At 42.0% G+C, this 17,153-nt stretch overlaps 1 protein-coding gene across 1 annotated transcript in view; it reads right to left on the bottom strand.

Annotated features, from left to right (window-relative positions):
- Positions 1-17,153, bottom strand: part of LOC307139412 (ATP-binding cassette sub-family C member 5) — a 58,854-nt gene that overhangs the window by 17,793 nt on the left and 23,908 nt on the right. The window contains exons 10-18 of the mRNA XM_079838395.1: positions 15,774-16,124; positions 15,454-15,525; positions 14,055-14,179; positions 13,886-13,958; positions 13,508-13,711; positions 10,153-10,278; positions 9,722-9,833; positions 7,929-8,113; positions 7,384-7,530 (exon numbers count right to left, since the gene is read on the bottom strand). Of these exons, the coding sequence (XP_079694521.1) occupies positions 7,384-7,530; positions 7,929-8,113; positions 9,722-9,833; positions 10,153-10,278; positions 13,508-13,711; positions 13,886-13,958; positions 14,055-14,179; positions 15,454-15,525; positions 15,774-16,124 (1,395 nt within the window). The remainder of the gene's footprint in view (positions 1-7,383; positions 7,531-7,928; positions 8,114-9,721; positions 9,834-10,152; positions 10,279-13,507; positions 13,712-13,885; positions 13,959-14,054; positions 14,180-15,453; positions 15,526-15,773; positions 16,125-17,153) is intronic.

Genomic DNA, 17,153 nt, shown 5'->3' with positions numbered 1-17,153 from the left:
ATAATCTGTATAAAGTTTTCCTCTCTCTCACTACCCTCATCGGTGGGGTGGCAGTGCCACTGGCAGGCCACCTCCGCCCTGCTTAGTGCACGAGGGTAGTTCTGAGCTGAGGTTGAGCTGCGCACAGCGCTGGCCCTTGGCTAGACGATGTCCACCCTGGTCCAGAAACACAATTGACCCGGATTTGGTCTGGAACTGTTCTTCCCCGGAGGAGGGCCGGGTGGAAAACCATTAGTAATTCTGTTCCGCCACTGATGTTAAAAACAGCCAGTGGTACCAAAAAAAAAAAAGAGCAGTTCCAATACCTTGGGGTCTCGGGAGTTCAGGAATGGCAGCGTGTGACGCTACAGAGCCTCGCCGCTTTCATTCCCCTCCCCACAAGAGGGCGAGAATGGCAGTGTGTGACGCTACAAAGCCTCGCCACTCTCATTCCCCTCTTCTCAGCGGTGCGTGGACAACAGTGCGCGACGCTATGCCTCGCCACTCTTGTTCCCCGCTGAGGAAGGAGGTGAGGCAGACCGTGCGCAACGCCACAAAGCCTTGCCACGCTCAGCCCCTCCTTCATTTGGGAGCGCGCTTGGCGGTGGTCGACGCTCCCATGCCTCGCCACCCTCAGACGCCTCTCCCTTCGCCAGCAGGGGGCGCCGGCTGTGGGAACGCACTCAAGCGGCCTCCCCACACTCGCACGCCCCCTCCGCGGACGCAGGTAAGTGTTGCACAGCACACTCAGATCCCACTTCGGGCCGCTCCATGCCGTCCGAGTCGGATCCCTGCATTCCGCGTCGCTGCCCCGCTGCGGGTACGTCTGTGGTTAATCCCCTTGCTTGGTGTCTGGAAGCCTGGCTAGAGCTTCCCAGCCCGTCTCGGGGCCGTACCATCAGACTCGGCTATGCGATTCAGTTCGCCAGGCGTCCCCCTAAGTTTGGGGGCGTTCACTTCCCAGTAGCGAAGGAGAGCGCCCCCGTGCTCCGGGCGGAGATCGCAGTCCTACTGGCGAAGGACGCGATGGAGCCGGTCCCTCCAGCCGATATGAGGTCCGGGTTCTACAGCCCGTACTTCATTGTACCCAAGAAAGGCGGCGGGTTATGGCCGGTCTTGGATCTGCGATTCTTGAACCGGTCCCTTCACAGGCTGCCGTTCAGAATGCTAACGCAGTAGCACATCTTCAGGTGCGTCCGTCCCCAAGATTGGTTTGCAGCGATCGACCTGAAGGACGCGTACTTTCATTCTCGTTTCCCCTCGACCGGCCCTTTCTGCGCTTCGCGTTCGAGGGACGGGCATGTCAGTACCGCGTCTTACCCTTCGGCCTGTCCCTCTCGCCCCGCGTCTTTACGAAGGTTGCGGAGGCGGCCATTGCTCCCATGAGAGAGCATGGTGTTCGCATTCTCAACTACCTCGACGACTGGCTGATTCTTGCCCAGTCGCGAGGGCAGTTGTGCGAACACAGGGACAAGGTGCTCAGTCACCTCAGCCAGTTGGGACTTCGGGTCAACTGGGAGAAGAGCAAACTCTGCCCCACGCAGAGGATCTCTTTTCTCGGTATGGAGATAGACTCGGTCGCCATGACTGCGCGCCTCACCGAGGAGCGCGTCCAGTCGGTGTTGAACTGCCTGAATTCGTTCAAAGGCAGGACAGCGGTTCCACTGAAACATTTTCAGAGGCTCCTGGGGCATATGGCATCCGCAGCCGCAGTAACGCCGCTCGGATTGCTTCATATGAGACCGCTTCAACGCTGGCTACACGATCGAGTCCCGAGATGGGCGTGGCACAGCGGTTCCCTCCGCGTCCAAGTGACTCCGAGGTGCCGCCAAACCTTCGGCCCGTGGTCGGACCCTTTGTTTCTCCGGGCGGGAGTCCCCCTAGAACAAGTGTCCAGGCACTCCGTTGTCTCCACGGATGCCTCATCCACGGGTTGGGGTGCCACGTACAACGGGCCTGTGGACGGGGCCTCAGCTGCAATGGCATATCAATTGCCTCGAGTTGTAAGCAGTTCGTCTTGCACTCAGCCGCTTCAAAGTGCTGCTCAGAGGCAAGCACGTTATGGTCCGGACGGACAACACTGCGGCCGTAGCGTACATCAACAAACAGGGTGGTCTACGCTCCCGTTGCATGTCGCAACTCGCCCGCCATCTCCTCTTATGGAGTCAGAAGCATCTGAGGTCGCTTCGTGCTATTCACATTCCGGGCCTGCTCAATCGTGCGGCCGACGAGCTGTCACGTCAGCAGGTACTTCCGGGAGAATGGCGACTCCATCCCCAGGCGGTCCAGCTAATCTGGAGTCGTTTCGGGGCCGCACAGGTAGACCTGTTTGCCTCCCCAGAGACGACCCACTGTCAGTGGTTTTATTCCTTGACCGAGGGGACCCTCGGGTCGGATGCCCTGGCCCACAGCTGGCCCCGGGAAGAACGCAAGTATGCGTTTCCCCCAGTGAGCCTTCTTGCGCAGACACTGTGCAAAGTCAGGGAGGACGAGGAGCAGGTCCTGTTGGTCGCTCCGTATTGGCCCAACCGGACTTGGTTCCTGGAACTAGTGCTCCTTGCGACAGCACCTCCCTGGCCCATTCCTCTGAGGCAGGACCTCCTGACTCAGAGACGGGGCACCCTATGGCACCGGCGTCCAGACCTCTGGAAACTCCATGTCTGGTCCCTGGACGGGACGCGGAGGTTCTAGGTGACCTACCGCAAGCGGTAGTTGACACCATCACTTCCGCTAGAGCCCCCTCTACGAGGCGCCTCTATGCGTTGAAGTGGAACCTGTTCGTCGATTGGTGCTCTTCTCGCCGAGAAGACCCCCGAAGATGTTCGATTGCATCTGTGCTTGCCTTTCTACAGGATGGGTTGGAGCGAAGGCTGTCTCCCTCCACCCTCAAGGTCTATGTCGCCGCTATCGCCGCTAATCATGAGCTCGTAGATGGGAAATCTCTAGGTAAGCACGGTCTGATCGTCAGGTTCCTTAGGGGAGCGAGGAGATTAAATCCGCCTCGTCCTCCCTCTATACCCTCTTGGGACTTAGCTCTGGTGCTTACTGCACTACAGAAAGAACCCTTTGAGCCTCTGCAGTCAGCTGAGTTGAAAATCCTGTCGTTAAAGACTATACTCCTGATTGCGTTGGCCTCCATCAAGAGGGTAGGGGACCTGCAGGCATTTTCGGTCGACGAATCGTGCCTGGAATTCGGGCCCGGTAACTCTCATGTGATCATGAGACCCCGGCCTGGATACGTGCCCAAGGTTCCCGCTACTCCCTTCCGGGACCAAGTGGTGAGCCTGCAAGCGCTGCCTTCGGAGGAGGCAGACCCAGCCCTAGCTTTTCTCTGTCCCGTCCGTGCTCTCCGGACTTACGTGGACAGAACGCAAAGCTTCAGGACCTCAGAGCAGCTCTTCGTCTGTTACGGAGGACAGCAGAAGGGAAAGGCTGTCTCCAAGCAGAGGATGGCCCACTGGATAGTGGATGCCATCGTCTTGGCTTATCAGTCCCAAGACGTGCCCTGCCCGCTCGGGTTAAGAGCCCACTCCACTAGGGGTGTTGCCTCTTCCTGGGCGCTGGCTCGTGGCGCCTCGCTGACAGATATTTGTAGAGCTGCGGGCTGGGCGACACCTAACACGTTCGCTAGATTCTATAGCCTCCGTGTAGAGCCGGTATCTTCCTGTGTGCTCACTTCCCATAGTCAGTAACACCGAAATGCCTGTTCTAGTGTCGGCTTGCTGCGCCATTCCCTCCCCTATGGTAGACGGATGCATGCGCTTATTCTGCTCCAGTCGAGTTCCCCGGAACGGCGAACCCTGTTGAGTCCTCCGCAACCCGCGGCAGTCGGACGTGGCGGAGCGTTCGACGCCAGGTCTAACACTCGTATGCATTGGTGGAACTTGTGTTAGGCTGGGTTCCGTATGTAGTGACCCCCACGGCGGTCCCATATGTGTATTCTTCCACGGTACGGCTCCCTACGGCGAGCCCGTGTCTTTCCCTCGGCAGAGTTCCTCTGCCGTCCCAGGTACGTGTTGTCTCCCTCCTAATTGGCCGGGGCCACCCCTGGGACTTCCGTATGTTGTGCTGCCCACGGCCAGCCCATACGTGTATTCTCCACATGTTAACTCCCTCTGGGCATGATGTGGCTTCCGCAGCTGCCCTCACAGGCACGCTTTCCCAGCGTTATCCAATACAGTCAGCTGAATGGGTCTTGTGGAACAGCAGCTTGGACTCTCCCTGCGTGAACCTACCCGCCCGCATCAGATCGGGGTCCGTGGGGCTCATCGCTGGGCGCTGCAAGTGGTAGTAACTATGGCGTTTTCCATAGGGGATCCCAATTCGTCGGTACGTCCGACGTACGTCGAACGTGACCGACTGAATGGGAACGTCTCGGTTACGTATGGTAACCCTCGTTCCCTGAAGGAGGGAACGGAGACGTACGTCCCGTCGCCACAGTTGCTGTACCATCACTGCAGGTCGAGCCACTACGTGTGGCTCCTCAGTGAAAAACAGCGTGCATTCGCTCTCGCTTCCTGTTTATACCCGCGGCGCGGGGCGGAGCGCGAGATGCAAATCTCGCACGCCAATTGTTCATTGGCCGGTTCTAGATAGCTCGAAGCTGATAGGGGCTCCCAGAAGTGATCCCAATTCGTCGGTACGTCCGACGTACGTCTCCGTTCCCTCCTTCAGGGAACGAGGGTTACCATACGTAACCGAGACGTTTTGTGTTTTATATTGTGTAAGTTTCCGGCTAACTCATGTCATTACTGTCTTACTAAAATACCTCTGCTAAGAAGTTGTGGGCCACTATTACATAAAACTGCATTTATTAATGCAGATTGTCTGACGTTCTTACTACTTTGAGTAAAGATAAAGGATGGAGCAAGATTTGTTTTACAAACGTTTATGTTACATCAGCCATTCACGTTAGTGCTCGGCTGTTATTGATACAGCACCGCATGTGCACTTCAATAAATTAGAAATATACACATGGGTTTGTTGATGGACATACTTTTGTTAATGCAGATGGTGAGGAATTACAGTTGCAACATCTCATAATGTACCTCAAAATGAAAAGCGTATTACTGAGAAACGTCCTGCTCATGTCGTCCTTGAGGTTTGGGTTGAGTAACTAGTTCTTCCAATGTTTCATCATCGGACTCGCGCTCGGATTGATATGGAAAAATTAACATCATCGTTACTGTCTTTACAGAGTGTACAATCACTGAGGACTGAGCCTCATAAGCTGAAGTAAAGTTATGGTAATGTGCGTTTAGCTTCCGAAATACGCGCTGTACGCGGTAGACCAATCACAACAGACACATTCAGAGCAGAGTAGGATCGCAGAAAGGAGGGATTTAGAGAGACTGATTCATCCATCGAGTCGTTTGAGAATCATTGAAAAATTAGGTGATGTGCAATGTATATTATGAGAAAATGAAAGTGTTTTTAGACATTTGATGCATGTAAACCTGTTGTAGGAGACCTCAAAACAAAATGAGGTGCCTTTAAAACACCATAATAGGGGCACTTTGAATAAAAAGTAGTTATTTCAAATTGCAATATTTCACAATATTACTGATTTTTACTGTATTTTTGATTAAATAAATGCAGCCTTGTTGAGATTTCTTTCAAAGTAATTAAAAAATCCCAAATGTTTTTTTCCCCCCTTTCTCTGCCTCGTTCACTGGTGATTGAAATTACATTGCATTATTTTATAATATATTTTTTTATACCAGACATTTGACAAGTGGGTCTTTAACTGGTCTTCATTTGAAATAAAAATCTTTTATGTATTCTATTTTTCTTTCTACCGGCCAGTGATGACTCTGTAAGAAAATGCACAACAGGGTTTGTTATAGTAGCAAACCCAACGTTCACACGCATCTGACTGACAGATAAACCGCACGCTCTTATTTGTGTTGTTGTTATTAATGTTGCGGTTATTTTAGCAAACAGTTTGCTTCATATATTCAGTTCAACAGCATTAAGTTAATGAGAGTAAACTTTAGTGAACTCTGCACATGCATTTTAAACACTTGGGTGTTCTTGCACCATCCAAGCAATAAATGCACATCCTTGAATGAGTGTAATTACTTCAACCGCTTAGGTAATGTCAATGGTATGACCCATTTCAGGGGTTGCCAAAATTACACTTTAAAATAGTGAGAGCTACAGAAATAGATCTTTATATTTACAAGTAAAGCTCCATATTACAAATAAAGCTACTTTCTACTAAAGTAGAAAGTACCCCCCTCCCCCAATACATCTAGTTTTGACGTCCATTGGGGACGCAATGTGCACCCTGTTTATAACAAATAAACAATCTATAAATACATTTTTTTTTTATAATTTTAAGTCACAGGGGAAATAAAGTGGTTGGGATCACTGTGCAGTGCATCAGAAATAGAAAACAGGCATCATCAACTAAAAGCACACTGAGACATGTCGTGCCGCAAAGGGCACTTCTCATGAAGACAGCTTTGTTAATTATAATGAAAGCGGTCTAGTTTCTGCACAATGCACAGATTATATCCAGTGCAGTCATGATGTCACCCCCAGCAAGAGCTAACACGCAAATGACATGTGGTAAATGCATGAACGTAATCACTGCACTGAAGTAGAACTGCAGCACATAGAAACACACGGTTGCATAAGTACAGATATTCTCACATACATGTCAGGAGAATATTGAGAATGTGCCAGACATGCCTTCATAACAAAATTCCTCGTGTTATGATTATGGGAGAGCATTTGGATTTGATGGTTTCTGGCACAAGGGGACAAATTCATTCCGTTAATAGAATATGTAAAGATACTAAATTTGCAATCTTACCTTTGGGTAAAAAGAGATTAGCCATCATCGAGGAATTAGTGAATACAAGTGGCACACAATTACACAGACACATAACCTCTCTAATGTGCTGTCGGGTCTGCTTAATGGAGAAGGGGGCACAGGGTCCTGTGGGGACACGCATACACAACCCCTCCAGCTCAAAGTCAAGACACTGGACAGATAAATGGATTTAGCCTGCAGGCAATTTCAATTAAAGAGCAGAAAAGAAAAAAAAATGTAGAGACAGAAAGGATGAGAAAGAGAGAAAAAAGCGGACACTTGGCAATGTCATGGATTGCCGAGCATGGATTTAGTGTGGAAATGAAACTGAAACTATGTAAGTGCTGTGCTATGAACGTGTTCTGTACCATATCGTTTCGCTGTGGGAAAAAGGCAATAATTGCGGTGCCCCCTTGACAGATTAACCTGGTACTTTCAGGTAGATTCAGGCGGTGATGAATAGTACATGAGCAAAGAGGAAATGCATCTGCCTAAGGACCCAAGTGTTTGATGAAAAATTCAGCAGGAAGCGTGAACAGAGGAATCTTTCGCGCCAACTTCGCTGACAATAAACTCCAGATTACCTTGACGAACACCAGCCCTCGCACGGTCTTCAGGAAGAGCGCCGCCCCCATGGATAGGACGTACACCCTGGAGTAGTACTGTACATGCGGATTCAGTCGCATGCTATCGCTCTCGGCGGTCTCGTTCCCCTGCAGCAGCGAGGAATTCTGCAGGGACAAAGGAACATCACCTTGGAAACATGATCCTTCCCTAGAGATTCCACACATACCAGCTGAACTGTGTGCACGAGTCCCAGTCTCAATTATTTTACAGAATGTGAGTTAACTGCAACATCTGTTGCCGTGATTGTCCCTCTGAGTAAATCGTGTGGAGTCTGGCACTTCTAATTAGTTTCAGGATTGATGTTCATTCCAGCTAAGCATCAAAAGTCGGCGATTCAAGCTGGCAGTTTGTTTCCTTGCCTTAAAGGAATAATTCACCCAAAAATGAAAATTGTCATCATTGTTTCACCATCATGGCGTTTCTAAACCTGTAAAGACTTACTTCCATGAAACTCAAAGAATGTGAGCAAGTACGAGTTGAGGAAGCAGTGAGATTGGTTTACCGCTCTGCCCTGCCTGATCCAGTGACTCAGCCACCAGTTGCTGAAGGCGATACTGCCTGTGGTGAGGAGGAAGAGGAGGATGTTTACAATGAAGGCCAGGGGCCCTCCGGCAGCCTTGATGTAAGCAGCGTACACGGGCCAGGCCACGGCCCCGGTCCCCTTTTCCTCCGCCTGCATGAGCTGATCTGTGAGGTGCACATCAAACAACAGAAGGAGAGAGAAGAACAACAAAGAAGTGTGACTCATCCACCGATGTTAGCTCAGCTAAGCACAGACTGTTATTCTCAGATTAAATCAGTGCTTCTCAACTGCTAGGCCTCGCGCGATCCCATGATAGGTCACATCTTGGCTAGCCAAACATCTGAACAAACTACAAAAGATCAATTTATTTGCTGGGTGGTTTATATTTAAGTCATGGGATGTTTGTATCACTAGGCTTATGTTTGCATCACTTCAGATCAGCCTAGGTGAGCGCGTTTTTGCATGGGGGAGAGACCAAGATTTGTTTTAAAAGTTTGAGTGTGACTGTGTTTTCTCTCGAAGGACAGAAATTAAAGAATGTTCTTTGTTCTTTATCAACTTATTATTGATAAAACTTCAGCTTATGTCATGTTCATGTAATTGACTGACTTGTTTGTTCAGCACATCCCACAGATGCTCGATTGGATTGAGATCTGGGGAATCTGGAGGCCAAGTCAACACCTCAAACTCGTTGTGCTCCTCAAACCATTCCTGAACCATTTTAGCTTTGTGACAGGGAGTATTATCCTGCTGAAAGAGGCCAAAGCCACCAGGGAATAAGTTTCCTTGAAAGGGTGTACAGGGTCTGCAACAATGCTTGGGTAGGTGGTACGTGTCAAAATAACATCCACATGGATGGCAGGACCCAAGGTTTCCAGCAGAACATTGCCCAAAGCATCACACCGGCTTGCCTTCTTCCCATAGTGCATCCTTGGTGCCATGTGTTCCCCAGGTAAGTGACACACACACGCACCCGGCAATCCACGTGATGTAAAAGAAAACGGGATTCATCAGACCAGGCCTCCTTCTTCCATTGCTCCGTGGTCCAGTTCTGATGCTCACGTGCCCACTGTTGGCGCTTTCGGCGGTGGACAGGGGTCAGCATGGGCACCCTGACTGGTCTGCAGCTATGCAGCCCCATATGCAACAAACGGCGAAGCACTGTGTACTCTGACACCTTTCTATCAGAACCAGCATTAACTTCTTAAACAATCTGAGCTACAGTAGCTCGTCTGTTTGATCGGACCACACAGGCCAGCCTTTGCTATCTACGTGCATCAATGAGCCTTGGCCACTTACTGCCTTATATATCCCACCCACTAACAGTATTAAGAGATAATCTAGATTTAGTTAAGATTAAGAAATAATATATATATATGGTCACACTTTAAATTAGAGTCCAATTCTCACTATTAACTATGAATTTTGCCTCAATAAACTCCTAATTACTGATTATTAATAGTTTAAGTTTAGGTATTGGGTAGGATTTAGGGATGTAGAATATGGTCATAATGGCTTTATAAGTACTAATAAACTGCTAATATCCTAGTAATATGTATGCTAATAAGCAACTAGTTAATCTCGAGAATTGGAAGTGTTACCGTATTTATTAATAATTCTGCATTTACAGTTTTTGCCATTTTTAACGTTTGATTCCAAAGTAATTTCTTGTTAATTTGTTGTATTGGTAAAGGGTTAATGGAGTCGCCACTTGAAATGCAGTGGATGCAATGCAAAACCAGCTGAGAAGTGCTGGATTAAACACCCCTCACCTGCTTTATTGCTCTCAGTATGCGGCTTGGCTGCATCATTGACATGAAGGGGCTGCGGGCTGCTCTCCTCCTCTGCCCTCTGCTTGTTTTTCAGGTTCTTCCTCACCAGGTTCTAAATGAAGGATGAACAGAAAAAAAAGAAACAATGAGACCTAGTAAAGAGCAACTCGTAACTGAATACCAGGACGCATGAAGAACAATGGCTTTTAGGACATTAATACAGAGACCAGTGACATTGTCCCTCGGCTGTTACTCCCACAGATCAATTAACTTATAAATGACAAAAGCACAGTGTGAATTAACATTTCAAACCCAGCGGCTCTGCAGTCCATGGTTCATGAATTTTGCAGTGCGTGATGTAGGATGTTTTGTGAGTGTGTGACCCTGGTGTTTTCCCATAGGGCACAGCTGCTGCGGGCGGCATATCGCACCTCTTGCTGCATGCTGTTGAAAAGGGCAGCGTAGTCTCTGCCTTTCTCCATCAGCTGGGCGTGTGTGCCATGCTCGGCTATCTGGCCGTCCTTCATTAACACCACCTCATCACACTCTGGCAAGTACTGTAGAATAAACACACCCAGGGGAAAGGACAGAGTGTCATAAAAAAGAGTTAGGAGACCTTATGTTACATTCACCTAACCCTAAGCATAATAATATTAGGAAAAAAAAGAAAAGAAAGAAAAAATAATGTTTCGAGGGAAATTTTGATAATATTTGATAAAATGTCTTTAATATTTTTATATAAAGTCTATAACATATCAATTCTATCAGTTATCAGCTAATATTAGATATTTTTAATGTACAGTATTTGTTGTAACAGTTAATATTGGATTTATAATTCTATGTTAAATTGTGTTGATCATTTTCTCTGGTTTTAAGTGAGCATTAGATGACAGAACAATTACATTGTTTTGTGTAATCTTTAGCAAATCTTTTTACAAATTTTTACAATGTACATTATAATGTTATAGCATTTAAAATGTTTCCTTTAAATTTTTAGTGTTTAATTTTTTATTTTATTTAGACAAAACAGAATTTAAATATCTGTCATTTATCAGTAGTTATTTTTAACTGAAATAATGACAAAATATTTTTGTTAAGTGAAATAAGCTGAAATAAAATCAAATATAAATATTATATGAATAACAAACTTAATAAAAAAAAAGAAAATTAGAAATGTAACTGAAATAAAAATAAGTTTAAGATAAAGAACTAAAATGATTATGATTACAGCTAAACATGATTTAAAAAAGGGCACATAACAAAATTACTAAAACGAACATTTTGTTAAACTAAAATGAAAATAAATCATATGCAAATAATAAAAAAATATTATTTATATGAAATAAACAAACAGGCTTATAAATAAATAGTTAATAAATACATAAATACATATTTTATAAGAGGAAAAAGGCATTTAAAGCCATGCTGTAAAGCCATGCTGTAATATATATATATATATATATATATATATATATATATAAATATATAAATATATATATATATAAATATATAAATATATAAATATATAAATATATAAATATATATATATATATATATATATATATATAAATATATAAATATATAAATATATAAATATAAATATATATATATATATAAATATATAAATATATATATATATAAATATATAAATATATAAATATATAAATATATAAATATATAAATATATATATATATATATAAATATATATATAAATATATATATATATATATATATATATATATATATATATATATATATATATATATATATATATATATATATATATAAATATATATATATAAATATATAAATATATATATATATATATATATATATATATATATATATATATATAAATATATAAATATATAAATATATAAATATATAAATATAAATATATAAATATATATATATATATAAATATATAAATATATATATATATATAAATATATAAATATATATATATATAAATATATAAATATCATATATAATATAAATATATAAATATATATATATATATATATATATATATATATATATATATAAATATATAAATATATAAATATATAAATATATAAATATAAATATATAAATATATATATATATAAATATATAAATATATATATATATATATATATAAATATATAAATATATAAATATATATATATATATAAATATATATATATATATATATATATATATATATATATATATATATAAATATATATATATATATATATATATATATATATATATATATATATATATATATATATATATATATATATATATATATATATATATATATATATATATATATATATATATATATATATATATATATATATATATATATATATATATATATATATATATATATATATATATATATATATTAGGGCTGTAACGATTTGACCAAAAATAAAAACCTCGATTAATTTAACATTTTACCTCGATTACGATTAATGAACGATTATTTTTTTTGCTTTTTTTTGCTTTCCATATTTTGCCCTCATAAGGTTTTTGAGCAAGTTCCTGATAAGGTTTTTACTGTAAATATTTTCAACTATTAAAGGTGGAACTTATTTTTATAATGAAAAAGTGAATTTCTTTGTGATTTTAAAATACTTGAAGGAAACGGTTCACTTTCAGCAGTTATTGTCTATGGGGCAGATTTCTGTTTGTTGTACATCAGATATAGAAAAATTTAAAACAGTAGGCCTACATTACATTTATTTGAAAGCATTAATGAGAGAGTGATTGTGTGTGTGTATTACTCATACCGTCTCTATTCATTATGAAGCTGTGGTTTGTACTTACTTCGAAAGGTATTAAAATATATGATTATAACGGTTGAGTTTCTAAGCTACTTTAGTGACTTTACTTTAGTCACAGGACAGCGTTGACACTGCGTTCTTGCGCTGCTCTCTGCGCGTGATCTTCACGTGATGTGCGAGCTTCTTGTTCGTTTGTCACAATATATCAGGCATTAGTTCAACATAATACACATCTGATGGTCTAAAATTGCTTTAATATGCAAACTGGCAGGCCTTAAAACACGTACAAATGACAAAGCTTTGTGAGGACGCAGGTGAAAGAGGTCTGCCTTAAGGGCGCGCGCGCGTTGTCAGAGACGCGACACGGCTCGGCTCTCTGTATCACAGAAAAAAGCTGAGCACTGAACGGATAAGTTTTCCGTATTGTTGTTTTTGAATAGTGCTCAATCGCTTTAAATGTTCAAGCCTTTAAACGCATTTACTTGACAAACTTTATGAGGACGAAAGTGAAAGCGGTCTGGCTTCGGGGATTGTGCGCGCCGTCTGTGTGTGTGTGTGTGGCATTGCCGCACGGCTATAAGAACGGCAATTAACTGACCTGTATAAACTGTGTAAAACATGCAGTTACTATAGTGATTCTGGGCATCTATAAACAAATATAACTGCTCCTGCATCTCTCTGTGTGCCTGCAAACTGTCCTTGATGTGACTGATGGGGCGGAGTCACGTGACTAAAACCGAAATAACCGACATGGGAAAAATACGTCGGTTAGAGGTTGTGAATTTCGGTTTCGATTATTTTTCGATTAATCGTACAGCCCTAATATATATATACTAATGGCTGAAAGGATTGCCTTACAACGGCCTTCACAACACAGCACTGCCTCTCATATGAACCATATTCGATTCACAAACTTATATATTCTCAGTGGAACTTGGTGGACGAGTACGATGTCACCTGTCCCAGTCTGCGATATGTTCTCATCACGTGCATTCATAAGCCTCTTGCCTGCAGTTGGTGCGTGACAAAGATGACTGTCCTGGCCTTGGCAGCGGGGCGGATGGCGCTATGGAATAGGTGGGAGCCCACACGAGCGTCTACGGCGCTGAGGGGGTCATCGAGCAGAAGGATGGGTCTCTCGCTGTACATTGCACGTGCCAGACTCACTCTCTGCCGCTGGCCGCCACTCAGGTTGGCCCCTCTCTCTCCTATCTACAGCAGATAATTCAGTTCCAGCCACAGTAATGATTATACTCTATTTTTTCAAGGCTATTTACAATAGAAAAAGTAAAATGGATGTCATACAAGTGAGATTTGTATGACCTTGTACTTTGATTGTGTTTGTGGAAGTCAGAGATTATATTAGGAGCATTATAATGCAGATACCTCAGTCATATCGCCATATGGTAGCTCAGTAATATCAGGGAATAAACAGCATGCCTCCAGAACAGCATTGTACCTGGTGAGAGATGAGCACAAAACTTGTTTAATTTTAGAAGAAAGGCCCAAGTCATTTTTATTCATAACTTACACATGCATGGATAAAGCTCCTTACTTTTCTTCAGTGTATTGTTTTCCAAACAGGATGTTCTCCCTAAGGGAATCATTGAGGATCCAAGCCTGTTGAGCAACATATGCGAATCCTCCATTGACAGCAACTGAACCGCCAAGAAGGGTCATCTAGACAGAAGGCGAAGAATCAAACCTATACATCTGCTTTCACCCTGCTGAGAAGACCAGCTGGTTAATGCCCAGGCTGGTTTATGATGGTTAAAAGGGTAGTTATAAAAAAATAAACGTTTTTCATTATTCACTTTAATTTTGTTCCAACCCCATATGCTGTTATTTTCTCAGTAGAACTTATAAGGAGAAATGCTCCTCTTTTCTGAAAAACAACAGCTGACAAGCTCCAAAAGAAAACCATAGTCATGATAACTTTGCGTGAGAAACAGATCGAATCTTAAGTTGTTATTCACTGATAATCTTCCATAAATCAAATTCGGCTTCAGACATGTAGCACTAGGTTCTTGGTTTAGACAAATGAGCTGAATGTAAATGAGATTTGAGATTTGTAACATGAAGGCGAGTCATCCGAACCCAAGGGCAGAGTTTAACAATGGTGACAAAGCAAACAGAATAAAACGATGACTTGACTTGAACTTGACATGACTGTGAACATAAACAAAAACTTGAACATTACACTCATGATGATCGGATTAAAATTGTAGGAGGAGTTCTTTAAAGTACGACGCGTGAAAATGGCAAAAAATGCACAAAAATCGCTGACTTCCTCTTGTGTTTAGTACTTCGCTCCAAGATACTTTTTTTGTAGGTATTGGGACATTACATATATGTACCAAATTTGTTACATGCTCGTAAAATGTAGCGGGAGGGGCGCTCATTGAAATTGTGTAGGTGGCGCTATCGAGCCATTTTGCCACACCTAATTCTGAAACCCATATCAGATGTAAATTTGTAAAATATTTCTGAAAGACGTCTCTTAAGCTCATCAAGGCTGCATTTAATCAATCAAAACATTCAAAGCATTAATATTGTGAAATATTATTAGAATTTTAAATAAATGTTTTCTATTGTAATTAATTTTAAAATGTTATCTATTCCTGTGATCAAAGCTGAATTTTCAGCATCATTACTTCAGTGTCACATGAACCTTCAGAAATCATTCTAATAAGACGATTTTCTGCTCAAGATATATTTCTTATTATTATCAATGTTCAATTTTTTCTGGAAACCATTGCCCATTTTTTACAGGTCTTTATGATGAACAAAGTTCAAAAGAACAGCATTTATTTGAATCTTGTAACATCCTAAATATCATTACTGACAATTTTGATAAATGTAATGCATCCTTGCTGAAGGTAAAACATATTAAGAAAAAAAAAGAAATAAATCTGACCCCAAACTTTTGAATGGTATTGCATGTAATTTCTCACCTGTCCCAGGAGAGCAGATAACAGTGAGCTCTTTCCACTGCCAACTCCACCACAAACCCCCACTAGTGAGCCCTGGGTGCACAGCACAGAAATCACAGATATTTTATGAGTTTAATCCTTGTTATGAAAAACAACATGAGCCCTCTATTCATGAACTGTTTTCCTGCAGGCAAGAGCTGAGTCGGCCATGAAAACCTTTTTGTTTTTTTTTTAATCTGAGAAATATTGAAAAACACATCTGACCTCAGACACTGAGCTATGTAATGAACGTGAAACCGCACATGGAATGGTACAAATATGCTGATGATCTATGACAGTACCTTGCGGATGCTCAGGTCTATGCGGTGCAGGGTTTTGTGCAGCGGTGGTCGGATGCTCTGGGATGAGGAGATGGTGCTCTGCGGGCTCTCCTGCTCCATGTGTGTGAGAAGGTGCTCTGCGTTGGGTTCCTCTGTCTTTCCTTTACTCTCCTCTGTGCTGATGTACAAGCTCAGTTTCTCCCTCCTCAAAACTCTTCTCATGCCTCCTCTCTTCTTCTGAACTCGGCTCTTTTTCCCCTGTGAGCCGCAGGTCTTCTCCCAGGCCAGTGTGGCATCTTTAAACTCCACCGCATTATAGGGATCTTCCGTCTTGACCGAGATCAGCTCCCTATCCTCCATCATGAAGAGCTTCTGTGGGGATACGTGGAGGCATTAACACCGTGAACGCCGAACTTGTTTGATAAACAACACTTTGAAGGAATAGTTCTCCCATAATAAAAAAATCTGGGTCACACTTTAGATTAGGGTCCAATTCTCACTATTAACTTTTCCTCAATAAACTCCAAATTATTTTTATTAATAGTTAGTAAGGTAGTTGTTAAGTTTAGGGATTGGGTATGATTGTAGAATAAGGTCATGCATTAATATGTGCTTTATAAACAGCCAATATCCTAGTTATATGTATGCTAATAAGCAACTGGTTAATAGTGAGAATTGGACCCTAAGCTAAAGTGTTACCAAATTCTGTCATCATTTACTCATCGTGATGTTTATCCAAACCCAAACCCAAAAGTAGAAATACTGCAGAATGTCCAGTCTGCTCTTCCATGGAAGTCAATGGAGGCTAGGACTGTTAAGCTCAAAAAAGTAGTCCAGTGCAACGATAAATTTAATTTGAGCATGATTGGAATTTGATCAAACTTCAGAAGAGGTGATCATTTAGAAGCCTGACGTATGAAATAAATAATATTGAAATTTACTGAAACTTTAGAAAAAATCTTTGTATGTGTGTTTTTTGTTGAGTATCATATTTTTCATTCAGAGACTCAACTGAGCAAAAATGTGTTCAGATAGCTTGTAATGTAAATCAAGTTTTCAATCTATATCTCCCAATAATATGTTTTAGTAAAATTATATTTAAATGGTTAGTTTTATGATCAAAGCTCTGTGGGGGGGGGGGGGGGGGGGGGGGGGGGGGGCATATAAGATATAATGTAATGCAATATTAATAAACAAAACATATAATGTAATGCAATATTAATTAACGTTCCTCAAAAGCCTGAACGATCATATTAGATACTAACATTTTATCATGATTTTTCCTAAAACATTATGTTGGATAATCAAGTCCAGCAAGTGTTCATCTTAAAATACTACTAACAACAATTTAAAATGTATTTTTACATTTACTTTATAAATGTCAGTAAAGGTTTTTACAAC

The sequence above is a fragment of the Gobio gobio genome (genome assembly GCF_949357685.1).
Source record: "Gobio gobio genome assembly, chromosome: 16".
Classification (NCBI taxonomy): Eukaryota; Metazoa; Chordata; class Actinopteri; order Cypriniformes; family Gobionidae; genus Gobio; species Gobio gobio.
The sequence above is the reverse complement of the archived record's forward strand: the minus strand, read 5'-3'. Positions and strand labels throughout refer to the sequence as shown.